At 45.5% G+C, this 17,237-nt stretch overlaps 1 protein-coding gene across 2 annotated transcripts in view; it reads right to left on the bottom strand.

Annotated features, from left to right (window-relative positions):
• Nucleotides 1-16,657, bottom strand: part of EXPH5 (exophilin 5) — a 73,242-nt gene extending 56,585 nt beyond the window's left edge. For both annotated transcript variants that reach the window (XM_084895132.1, XM_084895131.1), the window contains exon 1: nt 16,524-16,657. In XM_084895132.1, the coding sequence (XP_084751258.1) occupies nt 16,524-16,642 (119 nt within the window). In that variant the 5' untranslated portion in view covers nt 16,643-16,657. The remainder of the gene's footprint in view (nt 1-16,523) is intronic.
• Nucleotides 16,658-17,237: the final 580 nt, after the last annotated feature.

Genomic DNA, 17,237 nt, shown 5'->3' on the forward strand with positions numbered 1-17,237 from the left:
CCCGAGGACCTACTATATTTGTTCTTTCTACCTTAAAAGATATGGGAGGGGATCAAGTGAGTGTGGAAGGCATAGCCTATATAATAAAACCCTAATATGCCAATCAACCGAATAGCAGAATGACCAGCGGAACAACCAGTCCCTATGATGCAGACTGACCACCAGAGGGCAGACACTCAATGCAGGAGCTGCTCCCTGGTGGTCAGTGCGTTCCCACACGGAGTGTGGGAAAGATGTGGCAGGTGAAGTCAGTGCCCAGTGCCCAGGCAGCCATGATGGGATCTCTGTTGCACTTCAGAGTCATCCAGGGAGCTTACAAAAAGTACCCATGCCTGCCCTGGTCCTAAGCAGTGGTTAGAGCATCAGCTCAGGTACCAAAGGGTCACGGGTTTGATTCCTTATCTGGGGCACATACCTGGGTTGCAGGTTCATTCCCTGCCCTGAGACTGAAAAGTCCTGGGTTTGATTCCAGTCAAGGACATGTACCTCGGTTGTAGGATCGATCCCCAGCCCTGCTCGGGGCACAACCAATTGATGTGTCTCTCTCACATTGATGTTTCTCTCTCTCTTTCTGTCTCTCCCTATCCCTCCTACTCTCTAAAAATCAATGGAAAACTATCTTTGGGTGAGGATATACAACAACACAACAAAAACACATAAACAAAAATAAATTTTTAAAAGCAATGGGAAATTATCCTCAGGTGAGGATTAACAAAGAACCCCCTCCCCGACAAAAAAGAAAAAATATCACTTATACCCAACCCAATCACAGACCAGTTAAGCCCTAGTGTCCAGTGGGCCTGGCATTGGTAGTTTCTTGAATTCCCCAGACAGTTGTCATATCAACCAGGGTTGAGAGTCTCTGGGCTAGAGTCTGGGGGCCAAGACTTGCCATCACAAGAGTCAGAAGACACAGCAAATGGATCTTAGTGCACAGGTGGGCAGAGAGAGAGGAGAAGCAGAGCGAATAGACTGAAAGCAAGAGCAACCCCTTCCTGGACAGGTAAGTCCCAGGGCCTGCCACGCCAACATGATATCACTCTTAGGTGAATTGGATGGCCGATAGCCCCTGCTGAGAAAACCCAGTGCTAAGCTTTCCCCTGGGCAGTGCTACAGATTGGATGCCTGGCTGGAGATGCATCAGGTTGGCTAGAGATGCATCAGGTGACCTGGCATGGACAGCCGTGAGTTTCGGAATCTGGACCAGCTGACGTGGAATGAATGATATAAAAGAATTCAGCAGCATCACGAGAGGGAACCAAAGGCAACCTGGAAGGATGGTGCAGGCTGTGGCATGCAAGCAGAGTGGGTAGCTAAAGCCATCTTGGTTCCCCAAGTCCTTCAAATTCCAGTTTCAGTCCACGTGCAACTTTCTGCAAAGCCCTCTCCACCACTGGTGCGCTGAGTGAGAGTCCTCCTCTCCGCACAAAACCCTGATCACCCAAGCATGACAGAGAGTGCGTAGCAGAATATCCAGGTGCGCAGAAGCAGTAGCACAAAGAAGGAAGAGCAGAGCAGAGCAACTCCCAAAAGGTGCAGAAGCAGGAGAGAAACCATAGAAGGGCACAGAACGGGCATGAACAGCAGTGTAGGATAAGGGGAAGGAAAAGTCCCCTTTTGGGAATTTTCTGGCAGGGAAGCAAAGCCTTAGCAATGTAAGGCGGTGAGAAAACGCAGAATCTAAAAGATGACAGGAAAAGACAACAGGGATGGAGAGAAAGGAGGAGGACAGCAGTTGTCTCTCCCATGCTCTGCTCGTTGCTCTTGGGAGACAACCCCACAAGCCGCATTTCCCAGGCTCTCACTGCTGGTCGGCTGCCTCCAGCCGGCTTCAACCAGGCACTGTCAGGAGATGTGAGGGTGAGAAGGTAAAGTCAGACTGTTTCTCCTCCTCGCCCTGTCTCATGGAGGACTTCTTGGTAGTTAGTGATCCTCTGGCCTGTGGGCTTGGATAACACCACCTGCTCCCTTTTCCTTTCCAGCGTGTGGTGCGCTAGAGCTGGCTTGGACTGGCTCAGAAGCGCAGGCTGGTAAATATTTAGGAATTTTGCATGCTGCCTAGTAAACTGCTGCTAGCTTCAAACTGGCCCATGCTAAAACCAAGGCTTTTTCTCCGGGAGAGCCAGTTACCAGCACAGCATTGCCTCCAGGCGCCCTGCTGCTGCCAGTCTCTAGTTTTCTCACTCCCAGTTGGTTTCCTTGATTCTTTTTATTACCATAGAACACATGTGTCAAACACAAGGCCCGCGGGCCAAATCCAGCCCGCCAGGCCTTGCAATGTGGCCCGCACCGCGCTGTCATCACTGCACTCCGCTGTCAGTTTATGACATTGTCAATTTATGACTGTTCAGTAAACCATTCGGCCCGCGATTTAGGCTGGATTTTAGATTTTAGCCCCTTCTCTGATTGAGTTCGACACCCCTACCATAGAATCTAGTCACCGCACCACATTCTGTTTTAAATAGTGAGTGGTTTCTGTTTTTACGGTGGGACCCTGATTACTATACCGACAATGAGCTCCTGAAGAGCTTTAATATGGTTTTATTGATCTCTGAGAGAGAAAGGGAGGGGGGGGGAGAGAGAAACATCCATGATGAGAATCATTGCTCAGCTGTCTCCTGCACTCCTGCTATGGGGAATGGAGCCTACAACCCGAGCATGTGCCCTGACTGGGGATCAAACGTGACCTCCTGGTTTGTGGGTCGATGCTCAACCATTGAGCCACACTGGCCGGGCAGAAAAAACAAACAAACCCGTACTGAGACTCTGTATCAGTGTTGGTTGCCTTCTAGAATCCATGCCTTCCAGGTGCCTCCTCCTTTCTAATTTTGTTGTGGGCAACAAGTGTTCATTCCCAGGGGATGGAGCATGATTGGCGTAAGCCTAGCATTTGGATCCTTCATTGCTCAATTCCCTGGCAGTGAAGGGTGGCCTGAAGACCTGGTTCTATCAGTAAAATGTGAGGAGATGAAATCCATTGGGGTGGCACCGGAGAAGCTATTACTTCAGTAATAACAGGGACAGAGGCAGTTGGCTCAATCCTGTCCCCTTCCTTCCGGCCTTGAACATGGGTGTGCTGTTTGGAGGCTTTGTAGACATGCTGCATTGCCAGTACACCATGCTGACATCCTAAACACTAAGCCAGCCTGCAATTGCATACTTCCAGGTGTCTTTTTATGTCAGAAGAGTTTATCCCCTATTTGTAGAAGCCATGGTTTGATCTGTTATTCGTGACAAGAAGCATCCCAAATACAAACCTTCAAACATAAATGGGTAAAGATATGAACAGACAATTCGTAAATCCTGAAATGTAAATGAGTAATAAACACATCAAAAAGTTCAAGGGCATTATAACCATTGTTAGAAATTAAATCAAGTATAAGAATCTTTTCTTCTTTAACCTACAAAATTTACAAAGATTTTAAAAATAATAAAACTATCAAGTGCTGAGATGGGTTTGGCTAAATGGAGGCTTCCCACGTTGCCAGTCAAGGTGCCATTTGGTAGAACGTTTTTTGGAAAGCAATTTGGTAAGATGCAACAAGAACTTAGAAAGTATTTACATTATAAATTAATGATTTGACTTTGTGGAATTTACCCTAAGGAGACAATTTCAGTTGAATTAAGCATGTAAAGCACAAAGGTTTGTCAGATTATTTAGTATACAAAAAAATAAAAATTAAAAAAAATTAAAATTAAAAAAAATTAAAAGTGGCTAAAATACTGGAATGGTTAATTAAATTATAAAATACATGCAAGAGAATAGTATGTGGCCACAAAATTATGCTATGAGTCCATTTGCAAAGGTTATTTTTATGTTAGATGTTGCATAAATAATATGCACTGTATAAAGTGAATGTGGATGAAAATAGTTCAATGGTTCCTAAAAGGTTAAACACAGAATTACTGAATGTCACAGTAATTCCACTCCTGGGTATGTATCCAAAAGAAGCCCAAGCATTCCTTATAGATGAATGTTCATAGCATCACTTTTCACAACAGTAAACGGGAGAAAACAACCCAAATGTTTACCAACAGAAGAATGGCTAAACAAACTGTGGTATCGACACACAGTGGAATATTATTCAGCTGTAAAAAGAAAGGAAGTCCCGATCCATGCTACAAGGTAGGTAAACCTCAAAAGCATTATGTAAGGAAAGCAGACACAGAAAGGTTCCATATCCACTTATTTGAAACATCCAGAATAGGTAAATCCATAGAGACAGAAAGCAGATTGGTGCTCACCAGCAATTGAGAGGAGGTGGAAATGGAGAGTCACTATTTAATGGGTTTTATTTTAGGTTGATGAAAATGTTTCTAGCCTTGTGCCCCCTTATCCTATTACCACTTGTTAAAAGATTGCCCTTAATTGAATTGCCTGTGTACCTCTGTAAAAAAAAAAAAAAAATCAATTGGAGATATTTTTTGGGTCTATTTCTGGACTAAATTCTGTTCCATTAATTTATATGTCTTTTCCTTCACAAATACTATGCTCTCTCGACTTTATAGAAAGTCTTCAAATCAAGTAATATAATTCTTCCAATTTTATTCTTTTTCAAAATTATTTTGCCTATTCAGTTCCTTTGTTTTTTTTCCATAAAAATTTTAAATTCAGATTTCTAATTGTTCATAGCCATTGTATAGAAACACAGTAGATTTTGGTATATTAATTTTGTATTCTATCACCTTGCTAAATTCACTTACTAGTTCTGGGATTTATTCTTTTTGGTAGATTTTCTTTCTTTCTTTAAAAAAATTTTTTAAAATTGATTTCAGAGAAGAAGGGAGAGGGAGAGAGAGATAGAAATATCAATGATGAGAGAGAATCATTGATCAGCTACCTCTTACACGCCCCACACTGGGGATCTAGCCAGCAACCTGGGCATATGCCCTGACCAGAAATTGAACCTTGACCTCCTGGTTCATAGGTTGACGCTCAACCACTGAGCCACACTGGGGAGGGACAGGGGCAGACATATTTTCTTTGTAGACAATCATAGGGACAGTTTATTTCTTCCTTTGCCTTGCCTAATATTGCTAGTATATTAAATATGATGTTGAATAGGATATTGTACATCCTTGTTCCTGATCTAAGGGGGAAAGCATTCAATCTTTCACCATTAGGTATGATATTAGCTGTAGGTTATTTTGTGGATGTATTTTATCAGGTTCTATTTCTTCCTTGTTGAGAATTTGTAAAATTCATTTTAGAGAGAAGAAGGGAAAGGGGAGGGAGGCGAGAAGGAAGGAATGGAGAGAGAGAGGGAGGGAGAAAGGGAAGGAGGAAGGAAGGGGAGGGAGAAAGAACAAGAGAGAAAAACATCAATGTGAGAAAAAAAACATTGATCAGCTGCACTCCTTCATCTCCCCCGACCCCCACTACCCCCATTGAGGATCTAACTGGAAACCTGGTGGGCATGTGCCCTGACTGGGAATCAAACTGGTACACGGAACGATGCTCCAACCAACTGAGCCAAACTGAGCCACACCGGCCAGGGCCTTGCTGAGATTTTTAAAATAATGAATGCATGTTCAATTCTGTCAAATGCTTTTTTTGTTGTTGTTAATCCTCACCTGAGTATATTTTTTCGTTGATATTTAGAGAGAGTGAAAAGGAGGGGGAGAGACAGAGAGAGAGAAAAACATATCAATTGGCTGCCTCCCGCACGTGCCCCAACCAGGGCCAGGGATTGAGCCTGCACCTGAGGTATGTGCCCTGTGCCCTTGACCAGAATCGAACACAGGACCCTTCAGTCTGTGGGCCAAAACTCTATCCACTGAGCCAGACCAGCCAAGGGCTGTCAGGTGCTTTTTTTGCATTAATTACTGTGATCATGTGTTTTTCTGCTTTAGACTATTGATATAATGGTTTACAGTAATTTATTTTAAAATATTGAACCAACCTTGCTCTTAAGCATTAAATTATATCCTCCAAAAGGTATATATTTGGGATTCCTAACTCCCAATACCTCAAAATATGAACTTATTTGGAGACTGGGTCTTTACAGAGGTAATCAACTTAAAACGAGGTCTTTAGGATGGGCTCTAATCCAATATGACTGGTGTGCTTATAAAAAAGGGAAAACTTGGACACAGAGACAGACACCCACCCACCCAGGGAGAGTGTTATGTGCAGACTGAAGCTACCACAGCCTAGGAACTACCAGAAGCTGAGAGATGTGCCTGGAACAGTCTCTTCCCAAGTGGTCCTCAGAACAGACCTGGAGAGCAGAACAGAGCTTGCCAGGTGACCATCTCTCCCAACAGCCCCTGCCGTCTCATCTCCCCCCCCTCCTTCCCCTCTGCAGCCCTTGTCCTCCTTCACCTGCTGTGAATTGCGTTGTTCTAAAGTTGAGACCAAAGCTCATTTGATATCCTAATAAAAAAAAGCAATATGCAAATTAACCACCACGCCACTCCACAAAAGCCACGCCCTCAAGCCACACCCACAAGCCAATCAGAGCGAGTATGCAAATAAACCCAACCAAGATGGCTACAGCCACAGAGAGCAGGAGGGAGGCGTTTCCCTGACAACGAAGGAAACCAAGCTTTCTGCCTGCCCTTGCCGTGCTAGGCCTCCACTTCAGGCTACAAAGTTTCGATTGTAGAAAGTAAGTATATTCCAGATACCAGGGCTTCCCCTTGGGTCGCTGGGGGGTGTGGCTGGCATGCAAACCACCACAGGCCCTTTGCTCAGGCCATCCCATGCCCCAAGGGAACCCCCACCCTGATCCGGGACACCTTTCAGGGAAAACCAGCTGGCCCTCACCCATGCACCAGGCCTCTATCCTATCTAATAAAAGAGTAATATGCAGATTGACCATCACTCCAACACACAAGATGGCTGTCCCCATATGGTCAAAGATCCTGCCCCTATGTGGACACAAGATGGCCACCACAAGATGGCCAGCAGGGGAGGGCAGTTGGGAGGCATCAGGCCTACAAAGGAGGGCAGCTGAAGGTGATCAACCCTGCAGGGGAGGGCAGTTAGGGGTGACCAGGCCAGCAGAGGAGGGAAATTGGGGGCAAACGGGCTGGCATGGGAGCAGTTAGACATCAATCAGGTTGGCATGGGAGTGGTTAGGGGATGATCAGGCTGGCAGGCAGAAGCAGTTAGGGGCAATCAGGAAGGCAGGCAGGTGAGCAGTTGGAAGCCAACAGTCCTAAATTGTGAGATGGTTGTCCAACTGCCCGTTTAGGCCCAATCATACTGGGTCCCAGATTGGAGAGGGTGCAGGCTTGGCTGAGGGACAATCCCCCCCACCCCCATGCACAAATTTTGTTCACCAGGCCTCTAGTAAATATATATTGTAAAACACCCCATTTCTTTGGAGAGTTTGGTTATTGCAGCCCATTTCCCTCTTTCATTATTAGATTATTAGAAAGTCTAGCACAGTGGAATGAGGAAGCTGGCTCTTGTGATATGCTGAAGTGACATTTTAAGTCCAGCCTTTAAATAGCACCGCTGGCAATGCCAATAAGGAAACATTCCCGAGAAGGAAAGGAAGGTGAGCCTACGGCTCTCAAATATCACAGTCTGGGCAAATAACTAACTGCTGCAAACCAGACCTGAATCGCCTTAGCAAAGCTCTTAGCTAGCTGGTTCTGTGTTAAGGCCCAAGTATGTGAACAGGAGGAAAAATGTTTCTAACCTTAACCTGAACTTCTTGTCCTCCATGTGGTTCCTCCAGATCTTTCATTTCCTTTGTACTCCCTTACAGAAGTTACTGGCCATTTAATTAGGAATTGAGTACGAGTAGGCTTTCCATCCCGTACAGTCCTTGACCACAATCAGTGTATAGAAACCACCCTAGCCATGACTACATTAACATCACTAAAACATTAGCGAGAAAAGGGCAGCAAAATATTCAAGTATTTCTAAAAACAAATTATTTTAATAGTATTTGTGAAAGTTAAAAAGGCAAACATCTTGCATTTCTTTTTTTTTTTTTTTTTTTTTTTTTGGTGGTTGAATTCTTTTTATTTTATTTTATACATATATATTTTATTGGTTTTTTACAGAGAGGAGGAGAGAGGGATAGAGAGCTAGAAACATCAATGAGAGAGAAACATCGACCAGCTGCCTCTTGCACACCCCCTACCGGGGATGTGCCCGCAACCAATGTACATGCCCTTGACCGGAATCGAACCTGGGACCTTTCAGTCCGCAGACGGACGCTCTACCACTGAGCCAAACCGGTTTCGGCTGCATTTCTTTATTGTCAAAAGAAATGGTCAACATTTAAAAAATTATGTCATGGTCAGCAGAAATAGCAAGAGTTTTGTAGTGAGAAGAGGTCAGGGTTGACTGTTTCAAGCTAGATGGGCAAAGTGAGGGTGATCATTTTAGCTTCTTCATACTTCATTGTGGGAAGCAGTTCACAGATGCAATACTTCCTGGCAGCTTTTAAAAAATTGATTGGATGCCGAAGCCGGTTTGGTTCAGTGGTAGAGCGTCGGTCTGCGGACTGAAAGGTCCCAGGTTCGATTCCGGTCAAGGGCATATACCTTGGTTGCAGGCACATCCCCGGTAGTGGGTGTGCAAGAGGCAGCTGGTTGATGTTTCTCTCTCATCGACATTTCTAGCTCTCTATCTCTCTCCCTTTCTCTCTGTTAAAAATCAATAAAATATATATAAAAATAAAATTTAAAAAATTGATTGGAGGGGGGGGCGGGGGGCAGGAGAAGAGAGAGTGAGAGAGAGAAACATTGAGCTGCTGTTCCACTTATTTATGCACTCACTGGCTGATACTTGTATGCGCCCTAACCAGGGATTAAACCCACAACCTTGGCATCAGGGTGACACTCTAATTGAGCTACCTGGCCAGGGCTTCCTAGCAGTAGCATCTCAATTACGTTACTGATCCTCTCTAAGCTTCCTCTGTAGAATGGAGATTTAAAAAAAAAAACACAAAAAACTCTCTTAACTCATTAGGCTGTTATGAATTAAATGAGATAATGTACATGAAGAGTTTAACACAGAGCAAATGCTCAACAAGTATTAGCTATGATTACTGCTGTTATTAGCTTTACAAACAGATAAAAATACCTGCTTTATCAGATTACGATGAGGATAAAAGAAAACAGAAAAAAGCTAGGAGAGTTATAATGTCACAAAGCCTAACAAGGACACTCTCTCCAACCCTGGGATTTAGAACTGTAATCTAGTAGTTCCATGTGGCCCTAACTGGTTTGGCTCAGTGTACAGAGCATTGGACTATGGACTCAAGGGTCCCAGGTTCGATTCCGATCAAAGGCGTGTACCTTGGTTGCGGGCACATACCCAGTAGGAGGTGTGCAGGAGGCAGCTGATCAATGTTTCTCTCTCATCAATGTTTCTAACTCTCTATCCCTCTCCCTTCCTCCCTGTAAAAAAATCAATAAAATATATTTTTAAAAAATTAGTACCCCTGTTTCCCCGAAAAGAAGTCAGTGTCGTATATTAATTTTTTTCTCCCAAAGTTGCGCTAGGTCTTATTTTCAGGGGATGTCTTATCTTTCCATGAGCTAGGTCTTATTTTCGGGGAAACATGGTACTTCTATGCGTATTGTACATGGAGACCAACCCAGAGGAGTAAGTAGGCAGGAGAAGGTGTCTGAGAGAAAGATCTCCCCTTCGTTGAAAGGAATTGACTAAATTGGATATTACTGGAAAATGCAGACACCTCAGAGATGCATGTTAGCCTCAGACCTGGCTACATTAGGTACACTCAAGCCTCCTGGGCACCCCTGTGACTCCCAGGCAGTTCCCAGGGCCCCTGCCCCAGGCCACACAGGGCTACCGGAGGAGACACTACATTGATAGGAACACCTTCACCTCGCAGGATTTACCACCAACCACAGCGCGAAGCCATCTGGGGCAGAATCCATTTCTGTTTTCTCTGCTGTATCCTCACAGGGCCTGGCATCTGATGTTTCCTGAAAGTCCGTCTCTTAGCCAGAGGCAGATTCACAGGCTGGGCGAGGAGGGAGCAGGCGGGAAGCTTAGGAGAGACAGGAGACCTGCACCTCTCTGGCTTCCAGTCTCCCTGGCATGCAGTAGCTCCCACCAGCTTCCAACCACGTCACCACTTCCATTCTGCAGTCCCTCTGAGGACAGCGCCCCAGCTCAGGACACCAGTGAAATCGTACACCAACAGCTAAGTTTCGGGAAACCCTCTTGGGCTGCAATCCTGCCACTGAGCAAAGCTAGGCCAAATCCAGACGTGCCGTTTTTCAACTTGACTATGCCAGGCTCTGGGACAGCTTATACTTAAACGATGTTGACATACTGATCTCTCTTCTGTGAGCTGATATAATCTCCTGGCACTTTCCATATCAGTTACATTTATGGGATGTGGGTGGGTGGGAGTGGGGGTGATAGGCAGGTAGTTGTGTTTTCCAAAGACTTGTAGAAAGTAAGATACTTTTCAGAATCGATAGATAGTGATTCCGATTCTCAGCCATTTTTCTTCCCTGTGGCTAGAACCACAGATAGTGTAAGGCCTAAGAAGTCATGCCCAGGTGAATTCCTCCAGGAAAAAAATCCTTTTCACAACAAGAAATGGAACAGTCAGGTTGGATTTTAAATTAAAAAAATTTTTTTTTTAATATATATTTTATTGATTTTTTACAGAGAGGAAAGGAGAGGGATAGAGAGCTAGAAACATTGACCAGCTGCCTCCTGCACAGCCCCTACTGGGGATGTGCCTGCAACCAATGTACATGCCCCTGACTGGAATCGAACCTGGGACCCTTCAGTCCGCAGACCGACGCTCTATCTACTGAGCCAAACCGGTTTCAGCTGTCAGGTTGGATTTTAACTGGCAATTTCTATCTCCTTCACTGGCTCTGAGAATATTTCTATAGCATGAATCTTACACTCACACAAGAGAATAAATGTAACACAGAGATTATATAGTGCATTATAGGGTTCCCAGGAAGGAGAAATCCTGTGTGTTTGGGCAGAGGATGTTGGAATCATACAGGAAGGCAAAACAGAGTCAGAAGTGGAGAGAGCAGTGAGGGACTGCAGAAGCCTTGACTTCAGCCAGTGCAGGTCATCCATTCCTCGAAGTATTGACTGGAGGCCTATTACATGCAAGCTCCTTGGTTGCCCCTGGTGTCCCCTGCCCTCTAAGCCATGAAATCCTATACCCTCCCCTCGTTTGCCTTCCCAGAGCCTCCAAGGTGGCATGTGCCCAGCATGAATCCCGGCCTGGCCTGCGTGCCTCCTCTCCCTCGGGCCTGACTTTCCATCTTGGCAGTGCTGGGCTTGGGCCGGGAGACAGGCTCTCCCAGCTGTCAGGACAAGCCCATGCCTTTCGTAAACATTTGCTGAATGGCCCTGGCCAATGTGGCTTGGTTGGCTAAGAGTCGCCCCATGCACTGAGAGGTTGCCAGTTCAATTCCTAGTCAGGGCATATGCCCCGGGGGATTCAGTGTCTGGTTAGGGTGTGTGTCTCTGGACAGGGAGTGTGGGAGGCAACCGATCAGATATTTCTCTCTCTCTCTCTGTCCCTTCCTCTCTCTCAAATCAATAAAAACGTATTTTAAAAAAAAGAAAACAGCCGAGATCGGTTTGGCTCAGTGGATAGAGCGTCGGCCTGTGGACTGAAGGGTCCTGGGTTCGATTCCGGTCAAGGGCATGTACCTTGGTTGCGGGCACATCCCCAGTTGGGGGTGTGCAAGAGGCAGCTGATCAATGATTCTCTCTCATCGATGTTTCTAATTCTCTATCCCTCTCTCTTCCTCTCTGTAAAAAATCAATAAAATATATTTAATAAAAATAAAAATAAAAATAAAATAAAAAAAGAAAACATTTACTGAATGTTCACCATGGGCCAGAAGCTGCATCAAGCCCTAGAGATTCATCAAAAGGCACAGGTGTTTGCTCATTTTCTTCCAGTTGCTGAGCACATGCACAGGTGTCCTGAGGAAAGTGCAATGATAGCACAGGCACTATTTTGTGATCCACTTTCCACAAAACAATGCAGCATTTGCATTTCCCCCACAGTTTATTTACGATAAGCTGGAGGTATCTAACAACAACCAACGTAGTCTGGAATGCAGAACAAAAATATCACACGGGTGAGACAGAATTATCTCCTCACAATTGTCCTTTGTAATGACTGTGCTCTATTGGACGTTTAGATTTGAAATGTCCAACTATATTGCGATTATGGGAAATGCTGCAATAAATATCTGAGTCTATGCTTCTTGTTTTTCCTCTACTAAATTATTTCCTCAGGAAGAAACATGGTGCAGTGGGAAAATATAGGCTTTGGAGCCAGTCAGATTCAGGCTCCGAAGCTAGCTCTGCCACTTAGGAATTATGTGACCTTGGGCAGGTTCCTTAACCTTCACAAATTTCAGTTTCTCTCTACACAAAGTCATTAATTAATAATACTCACCCCAAGGGATGGTCGTGGGGATTATTCAATGCTGACGGGCAAAATAGTTTTGAGATTGAGCTGGGTTTAAATTTTGGCTCTGCCACTTAACTTGGACAAGATACTCAATCTTTTTTTTTTTTTTTAATATATTTTTTATTGATTTTTCACAGAGGAAGAGAGAGGGATAGAGAGTCAGAAACATGGATGAGAGAGAATCATCGATCAGCTGCCTCTTGCACACCCTCAAGGTACATGCCCGCAACCAAGGTACATGCCCTTGACCGGAATCAAACCTGGGACCTTTTAGTCTGACGCTCTATCCACTGAGACAAACCTGTTTTGGCAAAATACTCAATCTTTGTAAGTGGTTTCCTTCTCTGTGAAATGAAAGTTAAAGTGTGTGCCTAGTAAGGTTACTTGAAGGATTAGTTAAATATAGAAAGCATGCGTAGTACTGTGCCTAGTATACAGTAAGAGACAAATACTGTTATTTTTATCATGGTAATTACTATTATTATAAAAGAAGGAAGCACTTAATAAATGTTGGTGTGGCCATCTTCTCCTCCCTAATCTCCTACTAATGAAAAATATCCAAGAATTGGATGAATGGGTCAAGGGAAGGCATTATATATAGGTATCGCCTTACAGTTCATCAAAAAGATTGTATTCAATTTACAATGCCACTAACAATATGCTGAATCTTCCATCTCACTGCACAATAATTTTTTATGTTATTTTTAAAGGTGCAACATGGTAGGTATCTTGTGGTTATTTCAATTTTCATTTCTTCATTACTGTGAGGGTGAATGTTTTTCTGTAGTGTTTTTGTTTACTATTTGAATATCTCCTAGCACGAATGATTTATTTCTACCTTTTGCCAGCATTTTGAATCTTGGTGTTTTTTTCTTCTTAAAAAATTTGAATAAAGTTTATATATTAAAAAATTATAATATTTAATGCAAATATTTTCCTAGGAAGCTGGAGCCAGATGAGGCCTGGGACCAATGAGGAGAGAACAGGGGGAAATACATACTGTGTGTTCAGGATCCTTTCTGAAATAGGGCTGTCTGCCATCTCTGCTTGACCTCAACTATGCTCACTCCTTTAACACTCATCTCTGGACATCTATGGCCCTGCATGACACTGTAATTCTACAAAATGTTTTTTCTTGGTTGCCTTGTAGACTCCTCAAGCCTAGCAGAGCTATCGATAACTGAAATCATCAGCTGTCCCGCAACCAGTAAACTTCCCAAACTTCCTCATTTGGTCCCTTTTTATCCTAGCCAGGAGATCTCGAGAATGTTTCTCAATATAGTAAAAAGCCCTCCCAGAGTCTCAAATAATAATCTGGAATTACAAGTCACAGGTTCTGACTTTGGATCTGGAAAGTATGATGATCGTACATATCAAGAAAATAAGCAGAAGAGCAGCCAAGTTGACATGTTATCTCAGGCCTTCTCTGCATGCCAGTACTTGCTATTAAAACCGATGTGCATGGATCGGTAAGCAGAACAACCCCACTGGGACTGCTATCCAGTGACAGGTATTTGATAGTCGGACCCAAGAATTGGCCAGGGAAAAGAATGTACTAGATATAATTGCCTTGAGCATTTGGCCCAAGCGCCTACTTACCTTAAGTTTTTTATATTTAATATATTTATATATACATATTTAATATAAAATATATTTTATATATTTTTTAATTTGGGGTATTTATTTATTTATTTATTATAGAGTGTTAGAAACATTGATGAGAGAGAAACACCATCAGCTGCCTCCTTCACACCCCCTACTGGGGATGTCAAAACATTGATCAGTTGCCTCCTGCACATCCCCTACTGGCGATGTGCTTGCAACCATGGTACAACCCTCGACCAGAAGCAAACCTGGGACCTTTCAGTCTGAAAGCTGACGCTCTAGCCACTGAGCCAAACCGGTTTCGGCAAATTTGGGGTAATTATTTTTAATTCTTTAATAGTTAACAGTACTATTTTTGTATTGATGTTTCAGTTAGGATATGAGTGCCATGGAACCAGAAAATGTGTTTTAGCCTTCCTGCTGAGGCCTTCCTGCTTAGCCCATGGCTTTTGCCACTGAAGTGTAGCTGCAGTTCCCACTAAAGTCAGCTGACATGACCACCAAAACCTGCCATAGACTAAACACAAGGCAAGCATCAGGTCAACTATGGAAAGTCAAAATCCTGTTGAATCAAAATTAAAATGGGTAATATCACTATTTCTTTAAAAGTGTGTTTTTGTTGATTTTAGAGAGATAGGAGGGGAGAGAGAGGGAGAAACATTGAGATGAGAGAGAAACATTGATTGGCTGCTTTCTGCATGCACCTATTGGGGATGGAGCCCAAAACCCGGGCAGTGGCCCTGACCAGGAATCCAGCCTGTGACCTTTCAGTGCATAAAACAACACTCAACCAACTGACCACATGGGCCAGGGCAATATCACTATTTCTAAGACTATATAGTTCATGAGAAGCCACATCGGTAATATCCAAAATGGAAGCTCCCCTCCCTCCAGATAGCTCCTAATTCTCCCTTCCATTTCCCCAAATACACAGCACTGGGTAACATCCTCTGCAGAGATAAGAAACACTTCCAAGAACGCACACTGAGAGCAGCTACACTTTCTTATTGCTCTCTGCTGAAGACAAACTGCATGCAGCTCTAAAGTCCTTGGCAAGGCTGGGTGTGCCTGTGTACAGTGCACGTCCATATGTGTAGGTACATGCACGTGGGTGTGTGGGTGTGGACAAGCTGTGTTCATGAAGACACACTTAAACACTGTTTGAGGAAATGACTGGGTGTGTTTTTCAAAAGGCAGCGTATGATGGTGTGAAAAACACATCCTCAAACTTCAAATATTCCTTTATAAATAAATGTTCACGTATCCCCACAGGAGCCAGTGGAAGAGAAAAGCCGTACCTTCAGGCCCAGGGTATTCCAATTTTTTATAAAGACCAGCTAGGGTTCCCCTATGTATGGGAAGAGTATCTTTGGAGGTTCTTAACTGGAGGTATAGGGCAGATGGGCAGGGAGATCATTGGCAAGAGGTGGAAATCTAGAACTCACATCACCACCACCACCACCAAAACACATCACTCACACACAAAGCAGCTTTCCAAATCCCAGTCGATGCCACATGCTCTTTGGGCTGAGAGCGGTGCCCTGAATTCCCTTCCACAGTCAACTGAGCCCGCTTTGGATGGATGGTCTGTTCCAGAATTGGTGAGAACAGCCCCTCACCAGTGCCAGGACTGAGCCCACACTTCCCCATCAGGAAAAAAAAAAAAAAAAAAAAAAAAAAAAAAAAAAAAAACCTGGTTCACGTACCTCCCAGGTTGTAAAACTCTTGATTTCAATCCCTGACCTACAGCACCGCAGAGTAAGGTCAAGGGTAAAATTCCAGGGCAACTTCCCCATAGCAGCACCACCACCAGCCAGGCGCCCCACCCACTCCAGCCTCCGGGCACATCCCCAGTCCCAGCCCGGTCACTCCGGACAGTGGGGCAAGCTCCGGGAGCCCCAGCCCTTGGGGTGGGGAATCCTTTCGCCTCCAGGGAGAGGTCAGCTCTCTCCATGGCCTCACCGACTGACTGTGCGGGGCGGAGAAAGGTGTTTTGTAGGGCGAGGAGCTGTGTGAGCGCCTGGGTGCGTGCGGGCCAGGATCCCGCTCCACGCAGCGCCCTGGTCCCTTTCCACCCGCGGGCCTGGCCCACGGGCCTGAGACCGACTGGAGGCCACCGAGCCGGGCGCTGCAGGGGGCGCACCCGCCTGGACCCCCGGCGGCGGGTCCCACCCAGGGTCCTGGCGGAGGTGGGGCCCCCACTCGGAGAGGAGCGTCCAAGAGTCCGCGCCCGCGAGGTGAGGGCAGGGGCGCTCCCCACCCAGCGGGGACCCGAGCCCTTCTGGGGTGCTGTGTGCAGCAGAAAGAGCCCCAACTAGGCCCCCCAAAGTCCTTTTCAAGGGGAAAGCTCATGGCAGATCTCCCCCGGCCCGGGTGCCCCAGAGGGAGGGATGCTGCGCGTTGAGAACCCGGCCGGACAGGTGTCCCCGGGGAGCCGCGCGCTCCCTCCCCGCGCCCCGGCCGCTGCCCGACCTGCGTCCCGGGAGCAGAGAAAGAATCTGCTTTCTGTACCTGATCCTCTCCTTCTCCGCCCTCTGCAGCTCCTCATTCCTCTCCAGCACCTGCAGGATCTTCCTGGCCTCTTCGTCATTTAGGAAGCTAAAATCAAACCCCGGAGGGACGTTCGTCATGTTGTCTGTGTCGGGAGTTACCCTCTTAAGCTCCCGGGAGCCTCCTGTTACGGTGACATTACGGTGAGATACAGAAGACTGGATCCCATTAGCCACTAAGTCTGTCCCTTTGGAAATCTAAAACCACAAACTTGGGGAACAGCCCACACCTACACCTACGGGGCTCATTTTGACACCACCTTAGCGACAGGTTTGTCTCCACCCACCGGACCCAGGTGCCAAATGAACGGCCGGAGGGAGGGAGGGGACCAATCCCGCTCCAAAGGGGCGGGCCCTTCCTCCTCCCTTCTCCTCCCACCCACTCCCCTCCCCCATCTCCTATCCTGTTTGCTAAACCAACAAACCTACTTGCTCCTGCTCCTAAGTGAGGCTGAGGCTTTAAGAGTTGGCGCCAAAGTATTTGTTTTGCCTGCTGCTGTGTGCGCTCCGAACCTGAGCTGGATTCATGGGAGGGCAAAGGAAAGAGCTTCACCACGAAGCTTCCTTTCTTTTCTTTTTTAAAGAAAATATTACTTGATTGATTTTTTTACAGAGAGAGAGGAATAGAGAGTTGGAAACGTAGATAAGCTGCCTTCTGCACACCTTCTACTGGGGA

This window comes from Pipistrellus hanaki (assembly GCF_964339955.1).
Source record: "Pipistrellus hanaki genome assembly, chromosome: 9".
Taxonomy (NCBI): domain Eukaryota; kingdom Metazoa; phylum Chordata; class Mammalia; order Chiroptera; family Vespertilionidae; genus Pipistrellus; species Pipistrellus hanaki.